This window comes from Helobdella robusta, assembly GCF_000326865.2.
Source record: "Helobdella robusta unplaced genomic scaffold HELROscaffold_1, whole genome shotgun sequence".
Taxonomy (NCBI): domain Eukaryota; kingdom Metazoa; phylum Annelida; class Clitellata; order Rhynchobdellida; family Glossiphoniidae; genus Helobdella; species Helobdella robusta.
In genome coordinates this window covers 11,146,089-11,165,116 of record NW_008703570.1, presented here as the reverse complement: position 1 = coordinate 11,165,116, position 19,028 = coordinate 11,146,089, and the positions used below count along the sequence as shown (strand labels likewise).

At 32.3% G+C, this 19,028-nt stretch overlaps 2 protein-coding genes across 2 annotated transcripts; both read left to right on the top strand.

The window, feature by feature from the left end:
* Positions 1–1,601: 1,601 nt before the first annotated feature.
* Positions 1,602–3,266, top strand: HELRODRAFT_63613 (hypothetical protein; the record flags this gene model as incomplete). The annotated part of the gene is made up of 1 exon (XM_009011429.1): positions 1,602–3,266. The coding sequence occupies one exon, from the start codon at positions 1,602–1,604 to the stop codon at positions 3,264–3,266; it is 1,665 nt and encodes a 554-aa protein (XP_009009677.1).
* A 4,987-nt stretch (positions 3,267–8,253) lies between these two features.
* On the top strand, positions 8,254–18,769 carry HELRODRAFT_62998 (hypothetical protein; the record flags this gene model as incomplete). Its single annotated transcript, XM_009011428.1, has 2 exons — positions 8,254–8,476; positions 18,609–18,769. Coding segments are annotated over 2 exons (384 nt in total), but the record flags the coding sequence as incomplete, so codon positions are not given.
* Positions 18,770–19,028: the final 259 nt, after the last annotated feature.

The window sequence follows — 19,028 nt, the reverse complement described above, 5'->3', positions numbered from 1 at the left end:
TTTTTGAAAACCATTATAAAACGCCTCAAGCTGAAATAGTTGCTCTTGGAAAGCGAAAAAACAGTGGAATTTCAATATAAACAGCAACAACATCAACAGCAACGAAAAATAAAAAATGCGGTGACTAAATACGACAATTAAAATAGCAACAGATGCAACAACAACAGAAGCAAGAGAAACTATAAAACAGCAACAATAACAGCAGTAGCAGCAGTAACAGTCAATAATGCCTTCGCGAAGAGGTTTAGTGGCACCTCAGAACACTTTTCTTGAAAAGTTGATTAGACTTTCCAACAGTACTCGTACGTTGTATTGTTCTTGATGCTATTAATGTTACTTCTGATGTTGTTGTTGTTGAAGTTATTGTGGTTGATGTTGTAGCTGATTTTTATACCGTTTGATGATTTTGTTTTGATTTTTCAATCGAAGGCTACGTTCACGTTATTGATGAATTTAAAATTGTTGTTTTGTCAAATCCAAAAAAGTTCATTGCAATTAACAACCAGTTAAACGCAGATAAAACGGTAATACTGCACATTTGTAGTTTGTACACAAATATACAAACATGAAAATAAATATTTTCGAGAGTTAATAAATAAAGCTACACACAAGTGTTCCATCCAATATTGCAATAAAGATATGATAATAAATGGTCAAAGATAAAAAAGAGAATAGTGAAAGATTACAAAGCAATAGAATAAAAAAGAAAAAAGAAAAGCGTTAACGATAGTGAATACAAAGCGATTGAATAAAATAACAACAAAAAAAATTTGAAAAAGATACTGAACACAAATTTATTAAATAAAATATAACAAAGGGAATTGTAAAAAATATTGTTTACAAAGCAAAGTAGGCAAAGATCATCCAAAGTGAAAGCTGGATAATCAAGTCAAAAACGATCTTGAGTAATAATTATTATCTACTATAGAGTAGATTAACTGATATATATATATATATATATATATATATATATATATATATATATATTTATTTATTTATTTATTTATTTATTTATATAGACTTTATTACCAAAGAAAATTTACGATTGACTTTGTTAAATTTTATTTTATTGGTATTTATATTGGTTTGGATTTAGTATCTTTTACAAATGAATATCGTACAAAGATCGCTTTCACTTTGGTTGATTTCGGCGGACTTTGCTTTGTAATCAGTATTTTCTACAATATAGTTTTTTTTAAAGATACTGAATACATTAACTTTCATTATCGAACATTATTAATTTAGCAAAGTCAATTTTAAATGTTCTTTGTTAGTGTAGACTATTAGTCTATATAAACGTGAAGCACTACCATTAACTTTCATTTCAAATATTATTTGCCAGCTACTGATAGACCTTCTATCCTTAACTAGCTTACACCGCAGTTTAGTAGTTATTAGAGAAAGTTGCATTATTACATTAAAGTTATTTTATCCTAAATTCGATTACACAACAGTTTAGTAGTTATTTTAGAAAGTTGCTTTATTAAATTTAAGTTATACAGAACATGAGATCATCGAACAACAAGCCAAATAAAATGGCCACCTTTCAGGAGGCAAATAATGGCCGCGCAAATTTCCTGAAACAAGTGAACAATAGGAAGATGAATAGAATTGGCTTTAAATTTTTGCCACCAGTGCCAAAATTAACAACATTTAATGGCAATTCTCTAACTACATCATCGTCCACTTCATCGTCTGCTGTTAACAAAAACAAAACGGTCGGAGTTACCGGACCTATAAGTTTGGCGGAGCCGAAACCAGAGGAAAAAAAATTAACTGAACAGCTTGATGTTTATTTGCATAACAATGATATGTATGAAACTCCTGAAGAAATAACTAAAAGAATAGATGTTCTTAGAAAAATAGTTCAGCTAGTAGATATTTGGAATAAAGACATGGCCGTTGCAAAGAACATACCGGAGACATCAAACTCAGGAGCTAAGGTTTACACATTTGGATCTTACAGATTAGGTATTAATGCAAAAGGGGCAGACATTGACCTGTTGTGTGTAGTTCCTCGGCATATTGAAAGAAATGATTTTTTCAGTTTGTTCACCGATATTTTGAGAGGAGAACCAAGCATCAAAAACATGAAAAGCATTGAGGATGCATTTGTGCCCGTCATTAAGATGAACTTTGATGGTATCGAGATTGACATGTTGTTCGCGAAATTAGCACTAACAGAGGTTAAAGATACCCAGGACTTGAGGGACGACAGCATTCTGAAAAATCTGGATCAAAAATGTGTCAGAAGTCTAAATGGTTGTAGAGTTACTGATGAGATTCTGAATCTAGTTTCGAACCTTGAAAATTTTAGAATGACCCTGAGAGCAATCAAGTTATGGGCCAAAAGAAGAGGAATATATTCTAATGTTCTTGGATTTTTGGGTGGTGTGTCGTGGGCAATGTTGGTGGCCCGCGTCTGCCAACTCTATCCAAATGCAACCCCATCTGTGCTAGTGCAAAAATTTTTTTTTATCTTCTCTCAGTGGAAATGGCCACAACCAGTTTTGCTAAAACAGCTGAGTGAGTGTAATATGACTGAAACATTTAGTTCCTGGGATCCGAGGAAAAATATCACAGATCGTAGCCACCTAATGCCAATCATAACCCCCTGTTTCCCAAATCAGAATTCTACGTACAATGTTAATACATCAACTAGAGATATAATGATGGATGAATTCAAGAGGGGTTTTAATATATCTACAGAGATTTTAAACAAAAAAGACAATTGGGAGAATCTCTTTAAGCCCTATGACTTCTTCCACAAGTACAGACATTTTATTGTTGTAAGGGCCAGATCTTCCACTGCAGCCAATCATCTGGAATGGTACGGACTAGTCGAGTCAAAACTACGTCTTATGGTGCAGAAACTGGAGGCTAATTCAGTAATAAAGTTGGCACATATCAACACCAAATCATACCCACCAAGGAGTGATTCTACCGAACAACACTGCACTCAGTGGTTTATTGGTCTGACCTTCTCCCAAACTTCCGTGAAAGTCAACCTTACCTACGAAGTACTTTACCTTCACGAACAAATAAGTGTAGCTCTCGGGCCTAACCTAAAGGAGGGAATGAACATGGACGTAAAGTACCTTAGAAAAAAAGAACTAAAAAATTATTTACCAGACGATGTTCTACATACAGAATGTATGGGAATCAAGAGAAAACATACGGATGATATGAGCTTATCCGATTCTTCATCCCAATCGACATCAACCACCCCCATCGTGACTATCGCCGGAGCACAACAATTTCTCTAGCGAGTTTCTTCTACCTCCAAGCAACAACAACATCAACGCATCCAGTATCGGTCTACAGATTACGAACAAGTAGAGGCATATGATGGGTTCTAAAATACTCTAACTTTATCGCAACAACCTTTATATATATATATATAATTTTTAATAATAAATATATTTATATATATATCTATATATAATTTTTAAACTTAAATATATATATATTATATATATATATATATATATATTAATATTAATTTTTTATTTTTATAGTTGTCTTCGTGCTCGTAAATATAAGTTGTGTGTTTATTTTAAAATAAAATTAGGTGTTGATGAAAAAAAATATAATTTGTGTACTTATTAAGTTTTAAAATAATCTGATAATGAAAAATGTATCTACTTGTACGTTCTTGCACGCACGCACACACCTACACGTACACCAAACAAGTTCGATCAATGATATTTCAATGAAAACATACAAAAAGATAGAAAACAACACTTTTAAACAAATTACAAAACACTCTCTTTTTAGCATAATGCCTGTATTATTTTTCTGATTCATGCCAGCAATGAAAACTCCCAGGTTGCATTCAAGTCTTAGTGCTCTTATTGTCCAATGTCTCAATAAATAGTTTCAGAAACAAAATAGAATTAATAAGAAGAGATGATTGGAGTTGAGTAGATGGATGGATGGATGGAGCTGTGGTAATCTAAAAATACTGAACATCGGAATTCAACGTCAACATCAGTAGCAGTAGTAGCAGCAGAAAAATTGATAACGGTAGTAATAGCAGTAGTAGTAATAGTTTTTTTTAGCAGTAGTAACTTATAGCAATGCCCGTAGCAGCAGTAACAATTGTAACAGTATTATTGGTAGCAGTAGCAGTACAAAAGTATAAGTATCAGCAGCAGTTGTAGTAATATTAGAATTAGTAGTAGTAGCAGCAGTAGTAGTAGTAGTAGTAGTAGTAGAAGTAGTAGTAGTAGTAGCAGCAACCGCGTTAATAATAGCAGTAAAGGAAGTAGAAGAGGTATTGTCGGAGGACTCGTAAATTAAATTTGTCATGCATCCATCTACTCCACTCTTCTTCAATACACGTCGTTTTCTGCTGCACTTATGCTACCTACCTAACTCTACCTACCTACCTACCTACCTACCTACCTACCTACCTACCTACCTACCTACCTACCTACCTACCTACCTACCTACCTACCTACCTACCTACCTACCTACCTACCTACCTACCTACCTACCTACCTACCTACCTACCTACCTACCTACCTACCTACCTACCTACCTACCTACCTACCTACCTACCTACCTACCTACCTACCTACCTACCTACCTACCTACCTACCTACCTACCTACCTACCTACCTACCTACCTACATACCTACCTACCTACCTACCTACCTACCTACCTACCTACCTACCTACTTATAAACCTATCTACCTAAAATTTTCAGTTTCCAATTAAAAATATCTCTAGGTTTATTCAAACTAAAACAAGTTAAGTAATAAAAATTATATTACTTATAAAAATCAATCAAACATTTTTAAAATATTTATTTTCGATCAAAATTGAAGATAATAATTTTTTTAAACATACATACCTGTTCGTAGAATATTTACAGAATTCATTCAATGAATGAAATACAAAGTTAAACGACCTTTGAGAGCTTAGAGGACAATGAAACAAATACCTTCCTTCGTAACTTTCCACCCACATCTTTCATTTGCAGATGAAATACTACTGCTAAGAATATCATTACAATGATTATTTTTTTAGTTATTTTATTTTACGAGATATATAATATGTTGCCCTATTGTAAATGGAAAGATAGGATGCTAAAGGGATAGATAGATGGATGAATGGATAGATGGAAGAATAGATGGATGGATATATGGATGGATAGATAGATGGATGGATAGATAGATGGATGGATAGATGGATGGATGGATAGACGAATGAATTTTTCGCAAAACGCTTTTCAATATTACTCATTTTATTTATACATACGCTATCACGCACACGCACGCACGCACGCACACAAACAAACGAACACAAACTAAAAACAAGAATTTAAAAACAGAGAGTTTCTAATAATGGGATTAAATTGAATGACAGATGAGACAAAAAATGAAGATAAAAAGAATAAAAATTACTTTGAACGACAGAAAGGTAAAAGTTAAAAAAGAATACAAAAATTTTCGACGGGGCATCTATTAATAATTCATGTACAAGTACAGTGCTTGCTAGTAAGTGTCACGGTCACACATAAATGAAATGACGTTGAAAAAACAACGCATTGAGGGATTATTTTTGTAAAACCACCTGGCATATATACATGTGTACATACAAAAATATTTATGTGTAATGATGCGGCGTACCTTTATTCAAATAATGTCTTTTATTTAGATAATCATCTTCTCCAATATTCTCATCAACATCGTTTTTGTACTTTTTGTTAATTTTTAAAAACATTATTTAGGATGGTTGTTGTTGTTGTTGTTGTCATCACCGTTTAAAATTATCATCATTTATTTCATCATCTTTATCATCATCACCGTCATCATCACGTTTGTCATCATCTTTAAAATGTAGTATAATCACTACCATCATCGTCATCATTGTATTAAACGGTTTCATATAACATATTTGAAAAAAGATTCCAAAAGCGTTCATTAACAGTGATTAAAATAGTTTATGATAAGAGAGCGTTTCATTGATCAAAGGGATAAGTCTTTAACAGTTTTTTGAAATTCTTGACGGAGAGACCAGGCTGTCGCAAGTAGCCCGGTGGACTGTTGCATACTTCTGGGCCAACAACAGAAAATTTTTTTGGACCAATCTTTAAACGTGATGTTGGATGGTCCACCAAATTTTTATCGTCACGATGTAAGTTGTATGGTTTTGAAAACGTCGCTTTAGAAGTGCATCTATTAGCTAAATACTTTGGATCGAGTCCATTTATGACCTTTAAACATCAGAAGCAAATTTTGAATGTAACTCTTTTATCAATCTTCAACCAATGTAGTTCTCAAAATACTAGATTTTTTCGAAATTATCTTCATCATCGTAACTCTCGCTAACATCATTTAGGTACATTTCAAAATTAATAAAAAAAACACAAATTTAAATACAAAAAATTGATTGAGAGGAAAAACAAATAAAAGAACAACGACAAAAAATGAATAAAAAAACTAAATTAGAAAAAGTTTTTGAATGAAATTGAATGCACTAAAATTGTATTTGGATTCTTTGATTCATGTTTACATGTTCACACGTGACCTCACAAAATTTTTCAGAATTTTTATTTTTTTCTTCGTTTGTTACTAACTTTTTATTGTAAATTTAGTTTTTTGTTCTCGTATTTTTAATTTTTTTTTCAGAATTTTCAGTTTTAGTTAGCTAGTAATTTTTATCGAAACACACACATTTCATGTTTTTTAATTTAATGATTATCAGCTTTTCTCACCATCTTAATATCCTTTTACTTCCATTGTTATTTTTTTCCGATTTTCTTTATTTATTTTAATTTTAATCGTAAAGAAACACTGAGATAAATAAATATTTCAATTTTAATCACAAAGAAACATTAAGATAAATAAACATTTTTCTTAAAAATTTACGATAAGATGAAGCGGAAACTTACAATACCCACATATATATATACTATATATATATACATATACAATATATATATATATATATATATATATATATATATATATATATATCTATATATATATTATAGTGCAATATAATCAATACAAGCAAACATGTTTACACGCACTTGCTCACGTACGTACATACGCAGAAGAAAAGAACGAAAGAACCTACGCAAATGTAGAGTTACATGTTTAAATGTCTGAAGATACAAACCTAGAGATATATTCTATCTTGTATAGACTTATTACCATGAACAAACAAGTCCACAAACAAACATGTATTCACACACACACACACACACACACACACACACACACACACACACACACACACACACACACACACACACACACACACACACACACACACACACACACACATACACACACATACAAGCAGGTACGCATAAGCACGTACGAATACGGACAAATTGTAAACACGCAACACGCACATTAGAATTCGTTCAATTTAATCATGTTGAATTTTTTATATTTGTTATTAGCTTTTCAGTTTTTGATATTTTTTTTCTAAAACTTTCGAAATTATTAGCTACAGTGAATGTTGGTATTAGTTTGGTAGTGAATGCGTAGGTTTCAGGTGAGATTAGTAGTTAATATAAACATACACCCGAAAAATTTAACACGAAATTTTGAAAACAACTGTTATTATTACCGCACCGTTTTGTATTCATACTTTTATATCAATTTTCATCCTGTCTACTGAAAAAATTACTCTCATTATCGACATCTTTTTCATCGTCATCATTATTTGTCATTTTGTCATCATTCACATTTCACTCATCACATTCCTAAAACTCTTCCCCACCAAAATCATTATTCTTGTAGTCAGTTTTTCTTCTTTTCAAATTATAAATATAAATGCTCGTCATTGGAGATGACGTATTGAAAAAATTGCTAAAAATTTAAAGACAAAAATTTGAACCAGCAAACAAATAGTGATGAAAAAATGCTGATTTCTTTTTGTGCCAAAAGGGGAAAAACAATTATATAGAGTTAGGATACAATTTTCAGATAATTGCAAATAACGTTAGTTATTTGCAATTTAATAATTTTTGTTGAAAAATATTTAGTTTCAACCCAATTATGAATAATTAAATTTTTTTAAAAGTTAAAAGTTAAATAATAAAAGTTATTATTATTTTCATCATAAATATTTTCACCTTCCACTCACACACGCTTACACACACACCACACACAAACACAAACACAAACACACACACACACACACACACACACACACACACACACACACACACACACACACACACACACACACACACACACACACACACACACACACTGACAGACAGCAGCTTCATCCTAATAAACGCTCGTGTGGTCGACTACCCAATCGTGTACTGCAACGATGGCTTTGTACAAATGAGCGGCTTCTACAGGGTCGAAGTCATGCAGAAGCCTGGTTCCGTGCCCTTCATGTGCGGGGAACTGACCAATAGGGAGGCCGTCAAGAGAATGGAGCACGCGTTCGAAGTGCAGGAAAGTGAGCAACTTGAGATTCTGCTCTATAAGAAGAATAGTTAGTTAGCTGTTTTTATGTGTTTGCTTGTTTGTTTGGTTTGTGGCTCGTTGGTTGTGTTTTGTTTTCTGTAACTGATGTTGCTTCAATTCATCAAAGACATCAAATAATGGTTTCAAATCATTCAAAGAAATTTTTCCATTGCGACAATTAATATTGCGTCGTTTTTTCTGTTATAATTTCATTGTTTATTTCACCGTGTTTAATTAAATGTACACAAATACTGTATACTTAGCTATTACTATTAGATGAAACTATTTCATTTACGGAGACTTGTTTATTCCAGTATGCGTTTATTGGAGTGTCAGAGGGGTGGGCGTGAACCTCACGTGCGGAGTTCAAAATATCTACACATTATTTAGAGTTACACACTGCATTCCGTAATCAACATGTATAACATGTATTTAACGTACGCGCTGTCGGTGGGCTCTATTTTTACCAGGCTATCCTTCATTTCAGTTCAAAACGGTTATAATTTTCAAATAATTTTTAACATTCAAATATTTATTTTAAAAAATTTGTTGAGTTTTCTGATTTAAATAAAAAAAGTGGATTGATATAAATATAAATCAACTCGTAGAGAACATGCACCAGGGCACATGTGATTTATATTTTCAACACGTAACCACACTCTAATGATTTTCAAATTGAACCATGATGCTAAATCTGGATCAGCCTTTGATGCAACTACTACTACTACTACTACTACTACTACTACTACTACTACTACTACTACTACTACTACCACTACCACTACCACTACCACTACCACTATTACTACTACTACTACTACTACTACTACTACTACTACTACTACTACTACTACTCTACTACTACTACTACTACTACTACTACTACTACTACTACTACTACTACTACTACTACTACTACTACTACTACTACTACTACTACTATTGCTGCTGTCATTGTATTGATGTTTTTAAAAGTTGTCTTTTTGTTGTAAAATGTTGTTACTGTTTGCTGTTGAGGTTGTATAATGTTATGATGATATTTTTTGTTGTTGGGTTGGTGTTGTCGAAATTTCGTAGTTGTTTCTGAATTGTTTGGCGGTTTTGGTTTAATTTGATGTTTTTTTTTGTTCATCGAACTTATTGCTCTTCAGGGATTTAAGTAACTCTCTAGTGATTCAGTTAACTTTTGATGTTGCCAGTGTTTTTGTGGGTTTTAAAACCTTTCAAATTATTTTGTTCTGGTCCTTACACTTTGATATCGTGCCTGTGTTTTTTTTAACGGTGGTTCCAATGCTTCTAATGTTAGTGCAAAGTTTACATTCATGCATGTAAATTGTTACAATAAATTCTTTGAATGAATGAAGCAAGTCTGCCTGCTGTAATTATTCTCATTTAAATTTATTATCAAATAATAATTTAAATTATTTGAAATTAAAATTATTTGAATGATTCGTTATTGAAGAATATTTTTTATCATTCAACGCGATCCGTGCAATCGTTACCGACAAGCTGTGGAAACGGCATATGTGTTAAATAAAGAACTGAATTATTGATTATATATCATTATCGTTTTAATTGCTATCATCATCATCATCGTCGTCATCATCATCATCATTATCCTCATCATCATCACTAATTTCTCTTTATAATATTAACTAATAATGATAATAATAATATTATTATTTTCGTCATCAGTGTTAAACATTTTCACCAAAAAATAAATTAATATCGTCATCATCAACATAATCGCGATCACCACCATCGTCACCATCATCATCATCATCACATCAGCTCTGCTACAATCATCGTCGTCGTCGTCATCATCTTCATCATTTTGGGAACGGTCATCATCGTTCAACTGAACTCATCACTCATGATGACATCATAGCAGCCCCAGAAGATGATTTATCAGCTATTTTTAGCAGATTCCAATGTTTCCATGGTTACGACGCCCAGTCACGTGATGAAACAATGAATGAGTGAGTGAGCAAGTGATTAGATGAATGAAAAAAAATAAGGATTTGACAGGTCTGTTTATCAGATGATATGCGAATAAAGGAATGAATAAATGAACGAATGAATAAAATAATGGAGTGAATAAGTGTAGTTAGAGGAAAAGAAGTAATTGTATACGAATGAATGAATGAATGATTAAGTGAGTGAGTAGGTGAGTGAGTGAATGAGTGAGTGAGTAAATGAGTGAGTGAGTGAGTGAATGAGTGAATAAGTGAATTATTGAATGGAAAAGAAAGGAGCGCAAATAGTTAACAAATGAAATGAGGCGGCAAACAAAATAATCTCATAAAGAAAAAATATTAATTCCCTTTCCGCTTCATTTTTTTCATAATCATATTAGAACTTTATTTCATGTATAAATTAATTAACCCTGACGCTGTTAATGTTGTTGGTGATGTTGTTGTTGATCTGTTTTCGACGTTGTTGTTGGTGATGTCATCATCATTGTTGATGCTGGTTGTATTATTAGTGTTGTTAATATTTTTAGTTGATAGCATTTTATAGTTATGTGGATGTTGTTGTATTCGTGTCAAATAGGATGTTGTTAAAAGTGTGTAAACATAAATAACTGATAGCCTAATGGTAAAGCGCTTGCTCTAAGAAGTTCTAGTAACCGGGTTCGAGTACAAAAAGAACTCCATCTGTCATAAACCACACACGTGTATGCTTTCGTACGTTTATTCGTGCTTGGGTGGTGCGTGTGTAGTAAGTTGGATACGGAAAATCGCCATTGAAGCAACGCATTGGGCGGCTTATGAACTACAATATTTTTCTGCCAGCGTTTGAAGTAGGATTGGATGTTGTTGCTGATGTATGCGCCGTGCAATTGTTTCAGAGGAACGTATAAATAAACTGCTCATGCTGAATTGAAGACTTGAACGATTACAATATTTTAAAATATGGATTGAAAAGTATTCCATTTCTTTTTTAGTTTGCCAATAATTAAAATGTGTTGTTTCTAAATAATTTCAGCGCTAAAATTTTCAATGACTTCACTTCTTAATAAGACATCTTCTTCATATAATAAAAAACGAAATAACGAATCACAAGCGAGTCAACATTCAATCGTATATACTACAAAACTAAACACATGCACAAAAACAAACTCATGTTTAAATCACACAGTCATACGCATAGACAAGCGCACAGACACGCGCACACATACTTGCACAGTTACACAGACAGACACAAATACAGACACAAACATACATTAGTTTCCATTAAATCTATCAAAGTTATTAATTAATAAACACACGAATCAATGCTCCATACGTCAAAAGTTATTATTGATCGATGGACACAGAATAGGTAGGTAACATAGATAAAAGAACATTAGATGTCTGTTTTGAAAGATGTCTGTGCTATTATTATTGCGTTTTTGCTTGCTGTTTCAATTGTTTTGGTTTTTTGTTTACTATTTTGTTGATGTTGTTGTTTAGATTTGGAACGGTGAATTACAATGAGGAATTTGTTAGTTATGTGAAGTCGACATGGAAATGTTATTTCGTTGTTGTTGTTGATGTTGTGTTGTTGTTCGTGAGTGCGTGCGTGTGTGGGAGAGTTCTTTTTTGTGTTTGTTTTATATACTGTGTCAAAATGTTGTCGTTGTCGTTGCTGTTGTTGAGCTTATTTTACGCTAATGTGTAAGTGATAATTAATTGATAAATAACAATTAATTAATTTCTCGGAGATATTTATTCAATCATTATACATTAAATAAATGAATAAATGAATAAATCTATAAATAAATTTATATACATAACTAAATATAATGTCACTTATAGAAACCTTTTATTAAAGTTACCGAAAAAATTTCCTCTACTCCAATAAAACGAAAGATTAAATAAAATGGATCACTTCATGAAAGAATAAAACAACAAAAACATACAGAAAAAAATACAAAGACATACAAAACGACAACAAAAACAGATTCACATACAAAACATGCCATAAAATACAAAGCCGTACAAAAACATACAAAAAACAAATTCACCAAATGACGGACGGAAAACACAGACGGGCTAGTGATAATAGAAGATAAAATTTAAACAAAAATGGTTTGAGTTTGACAAGACGATAGATCTCCAGAGGAATGGGATGAAGATGGAGAAGAAGGTAGAAGGAATGATGGAGATGATGAAGATGATGAATATGATAAAGATGATGAGTGTGATGAAGATGATGGGGATGATGAGGATGATAAAGATGATGCAGATGACGAGGATGATGAGTATGATGAAAATAAAAAGGAAAACATAAAAATGATTAAGATAAGATGAAGTAGTTGGTAAATATGATGAAATGAATGTAGTATAGTGGTTGACGAATATGGACAGAAAATTTATAAAAATGGTGGTTGTGAGAGAGACGAAGCAAATGAGAGAAATGAAAATGAGTAAAAAAGATGCAAAGAATGAGAAAAGAATAGTAATGGTGAAAAGGAGTTGGAAAATGATAAAAATTATGAGGAGGTTGAAGATAATGAGAAAGAGGAAGTAAAATTTAATTCCATGCTCTGCTCCAGAACATACATCGTCCTACGGAAATGTAGAAATGCAGATGAATGTGTGTGTGTTGTGTGTATGTGTGTGTGTGCTACACGTGCGTGTGTGTTTGTGTGTAGATAGATGGGAAATGTAAATTGATGTGTGCCTTTGTAAAGATTAGAGAATGGATGTCTGCTTGTATAGATATGTGTAGGTGGTCAGATTTATGTTGGCATATGCTTGATAATTTATTAATTTATTTCCATTTCTTAATATCTACTCTCGCTTTTAATGATATAAACATGAACGAAATTTGAACTTTACCGTCTATCGCTATGACGTCACCGACCTATTTTTGTTTTGTGTGTGTGTAATCGTGCGTATATGTGTTTATGTTTATATGTGTGTATATGCATACGTGTGCATGTGTATATGTTTGTGAGAATAGTGTTTTCTTAAATTTCATTTTGTAATCTTTAGTTGCTTGGTCATGCACCGCAATCTGGTGATGCGTGTGTGCGTGCGTGTGTGAGTGTGTGTGTGCGTGCGAATTTCAGGTGCGTCCTACATGCATTGATGAATTGAGCAGTTGATAGATATGGTCTGCATTTTAATTAAACTTTCTTCATTTGTAGAAATGCACTGCACCTCTCAGTGCGATCTGATTCAACGTTATAACATTTTTGAACGGCATGATTCATATTAATCTGCTTCCATTTTTATCAAAATTGAACTTGACGGCCAATTTTGTATTATAAATTATTATTGGTCGCGTATATTTTTATCCAGGAAGTCAATTAATTTTTCAAATAATTTGTAATTTTTATTAATTAGATGAATTAAATTAATTTTTGAAAAATGTAATTCTAAAGACAGACGAATTAATCCAAATTAATGTATTTTTCTTGTTAAATGCGACAGTGCAATTAATTTTAATACAATTCATTTAAATGTTAAATATTTTAAATTAAATTTTAAAAATTTATACGAATATAAATTGTACGTCATTATTAACATTTGAAATTGCTTCAAATTTATGAAGTTAAACCCGATTAGCCGTAATGAAGAGAAATTGACCGGAACATGGAAAATGGTTGGCTGGAGACGTTCAATGACCTCATCAGATCAGACCATAGACTTGTCCCAACGTTCCACATAATTTTATGAGCACCAAACAGCAAAGTAGAAATAACTGTAGAATATTTTGGAGGTTTTAGGAAAAATTCCCAAAATAACAAGCTTTCGTTCGCATACAACAAATATCACCATTATAAAAAGCTTTGAAAGCATCCAATCGTTTAATAGAAATATTTTTATCCCCGTGCGTGCCTAGGCATATAATAATAATAATAAGAATTATTATTATTATTATTATTATTCTATTGTTATTGTTATTATTATTTTTATCTAATCTTTACGAGTTTCAAAACTTGTTTTTCTAGCATTGACAAAAAATGCATTAGAAGCATTATTGTATCGTGTGAATTTATAACAAAACGATTTCGACCAAGTAAGTTAAACATAAGAAAAACTTATTTATAATATTTAGTCAAACTCACTTGAGCCAACAACTAAATAAACATAAACCTGGCTTAAAAACATGTCGTAAACATTCGAGCACATTGCATGCAAACATTTTTAATACCAACAGTCGTTAGCTGAATTTAATGTATGCTCAAACATATGAACATCCACATGACAGACCAGTCAACATTATTTATCGTCATCAGCGTCATCACTTTTTGTCATCGCCATCATCGTAATCATAATCAGCAACAAAATGCCAAGATGCTTCTAAAATGACGTCAAAACGCAAATGAACAGCTGATCACGTGACACGCACGTGGCCAGGGTAACAGACGTGGTCACTTTTTGCGTGTGTTGTCATGGTAACGATTTTAATAAATCATATGCGTCTGAAATTTACTGAATTGTTATTGGTCACATGTGGTCATCATGTGGTCATCGACTTGGAGTCATGGTTGTAGTACCGCAATTTTGATAAGTCACATCGTCATAATTGAAGCGGTGGTCATAATTGGAGCTGCAGTCAAACAGGTGGTCATAGTTGCAGTTGAGGCCGATCACGTGGTCATAGTTGTAGTTGTGGCCGATCACGTGGTCATAGTTGTGGAGCCAATCAGCATTCGCTACCGGAGAATTAGGAAATTCTTTACGTGTCTGGTTTCTTAATGGGTCATTTTGATTTGTGGCTCTTCTTCTATCTCAATTGGAGGCTGGTGGCCGCTGATGATGATGATGATGACGATGTTGTTGAGAATAATGATGTTGAGGATAATGATGATGATTATTTTGTTGAGGAGGATGATAATGATGAGGATGATGATAACGATATTTTTTATGTTGGACATAATAAAAAAGGTGAACAAATATTAATAATAATGATGATTATATATATATAAATTTAATAAACATAATTGTAATGATAACGATGACGTAGCTGATGACGTCAACGATGACGACCGATGATGATGATGATGATGACAACATATTTTTATTAGTCTCTATATATACACGCTAAGATGACGCAAGATGAGCTTAAACAAACTTTCGTTTTGGAAAAACAAAAGGATTATTATTATTATTTTTATTATTATGAAAATTGTTCTTATTGTTAATAATGTTAACGTTTGTTAATAATGTTAAAAATGTTAAGTTATGTTATATAAGTAAGAATTGATACATTGTATGAACAAATCAATAAACTGTACAATACAATACAATACATTATAATACAATACAATATGATACAATACAATATAATACAATACAATTCAATTCAAACAAGAAATGCAATATAATACTATACAACACAATACATACGTACACCCAAACGAACATACAAACAAACAAACAAACAAACAAACAAACAAACAAACAAACAAACAAACAAACAACGCATTTATAAATGATTTCATCGAAACCACATGCACTAGGTACATCTTCGCTTGGCAAACATTTTTTTTAAAATACTGTTTGTTTTTGGCATGGGCATATTAAAATACACGCGCATGCTTTCATTGTACACACACATACATGTATTAACACACATACACCCCCCCACATAAATAGAAAAAGTACACATTTATCATAAATATATCAAACATCCAGTTTGGGTGTTAACAATTTATATGTTTGCTGTTACTCTTTTAATTTTCGCTGCTTAATGGCGTAGTTTGTTGGTGATAATGTTTGTTTGTTCTTTAGGTGTTTTAACGCGTGTTAAAGTTTACAGAAAGTGAATAAACTGTTTTTTAAATTTTTGTAAAACTTCGCAAACTGCAAATTCTGGTTTTTGTCATTTTTTAAATTTTTTTCTAAAATACTTTTGCGATATAAACCAGGGATGTGGATGTTTTACTCTTTTTTCTTTTATATTTGACTGTATTTTATTAGAAAGAAATTTTCATCCCAAATTTCATTCATTTTTTTACTGCATTTCCATCCATCTATCCACACATTTATCCATCCATCTATCCGCACATTCATCCATCCATCTATCCACACATTCACCCATCCATCTATCCGCACATTCATCTATCCATCTATCCACACATTCATCTATCCACACATTCATCCGTTCATTTATGTATACATTCATTCATTTTTTCATTCATCCTTCCGTCAATTCATCCACTCCATCCTCAACATGTTTTATTTTTCCCACCGCATGTGCCTAAAACTTTGCTTGCGGCCAATTCATCACAATTAGTCGATCGTCCTCTCACACAAACACACACATACAACTACACTCTTTCACACAAAACCACACTTACTCTCACACACACACGACCACACTCATACACACACACACACACACACACAACCACTTTTGCATACCTCCTTGTCATACACAGACAGACACTTAAACATTCACACTCAGACACGCAATCCCCAACACAGACATGCTCACTATCAAACATACACACACAGACACTCAGACAGACATGCACCATTTAAATGCACATACGGAGTTAAACTGTTAACAACATCATTCACAACACGCTGACAACAGTAAAGATGCTTCGTTGTCATGCAACTAGCTATTCTAACTTTGATATTATCAATGATGTGTTGCAATGATATATTATCATGTATTGCAAGTTATTCCAGTTAGTCTTTGCTATTTTTATTGTGCAGGCTACTAATTTTTTTATAAAAAATGAAAATTGGAATAATTATTTAAAATTTAGATGAATATGGTGTTTTTCCTCTCAATGAATCACATTCACCTATCTAGAAATATATTTCTTCATTTATAATTGGACCATGGTGCAAACAAATTACAATACAATGAAACTTTTTCTCGCATGTTTGGAAGGTTTAAAATATGAGATGAGAGGAAATATTTTTTAAATAAATACTCGTTCGCATGCGCGGTTGTTGTGTTTCTTGTTCACATTTTTTGCTCGCAAACGTGTGTGTCTGCAGTTTTCCAAGTTTCAAAATTTATTCATCCAGTCCATCATAACACTCATCATTCATTCCACCAGTTCTTTCAATGCACTCGGCCATTCATTCTAATTTTGTTTAAACGTAATATTTCTACTTTTATTTATATATTAATCAAAATTTCATCCAAAAATAAATTTATTTGTTTCATTATTTATTAACATATTCATCAAAATATAAAAATATTTTACTGCAACAATGAAGTTTTTCCTCAAATGTGCATCTGTGTGTGTGCGTGTGCGTGCGTGTGTGCGTACGTGTGTGTTTATGAGAGCGCTCACTCAGGAAAGCCAAGCATGAAATTAAGGACTTGAAGAAAACAATTTCAACAAAGAATCGTTTTGTCGCCATTCCCATCAAGCAATACAATAACTCATTACTTGTCTTTCTAATTTCAGTACAAAACCTTCAAAACCGCACCTTCTTTACGTGTCTACGTGATTTTTTCTTTCAAAGTTAATGCTTGTCTGTCGGCTTGCTTGGTCCACTGCCTGCCTCGCGTGTCTGAAACACCTTTCAAGACATTTATGAAATGTGACACTCCATTCTTCCATTTGTTGCCTATGTATAAATCAACCATACACCTATGCGTATATGTAGAGTTTGTGTTTGTTTGTGTGTGTATATGCGTGTTTGTGTGTGTATGTGTGTTTCTTGTTTTTCTATATATTTTTATTGAACCATACATCCCATGCACTGTCAGCCTTCTCTGTTACATTGATAAAAATTTGTTATAAAAATTTAAAAAAACCAAACATCTGGCAACGGAAATTTTTTTCGATTAAGAACAGCACACTCCTGAAACAAAGCTACTTGCTGAGCTAATTCGAATGACCTTTGAGTACTAGCACTAAACAACAACAAAGCGTAATGGGATGACCAGACCACCCTGTAACTTTTTCTTAAAAACCAACAAAAACATGAACACATACGTATATTTATTTATTTATTTGTTTGTTTATTTATATATATATTTGTTCATATATGTAACTGTTAATTTGTTCAAACAGCTTGTGTTTTTCAGTGTTGAAACCACATTGATCGTAAACGTTTTGTTTATTTTCATGATAAGAAAAAATCACCCAATAACATTTATATTGATAATGATGATAATAATAATAATAATAATAATAATAATAATAATAATAATAATGGAGACTGTTAAACAAACGTAATGAATTGCAGAGACTCCACTATGGCTGCTGTTGAATATCGCTCCAGTACGGAACGAGAAGGAAATCATCGTGCTTTTTGTCCTGACATTCAAGGACATCACTGCCTGGAAGCAGCCAATAGAAGATGATGTTTCAAAAGGTTTCTCATTTTTTATTCATCCTCTGCTCTGATTGGTTAATAAATTTGTATGTAATTGAGTTATTAGATTATGCTACATACAGTTTGAGATAGAGTGATATTGTTTAGGGTATTTTGAGTTGACATTTTTAAATGTTGTGTTAAAATTTTAGATCTCAATTGAAAATGAAACTTTATGACGAAACTTATAAAAATAGATAAAATACAATTCTTATTATTTAATGGACGGAATCGTGCAACTAAGAAACGAATGACGCAAATTGCGGGAGAGTTCAAGAAATTTAACCAGCA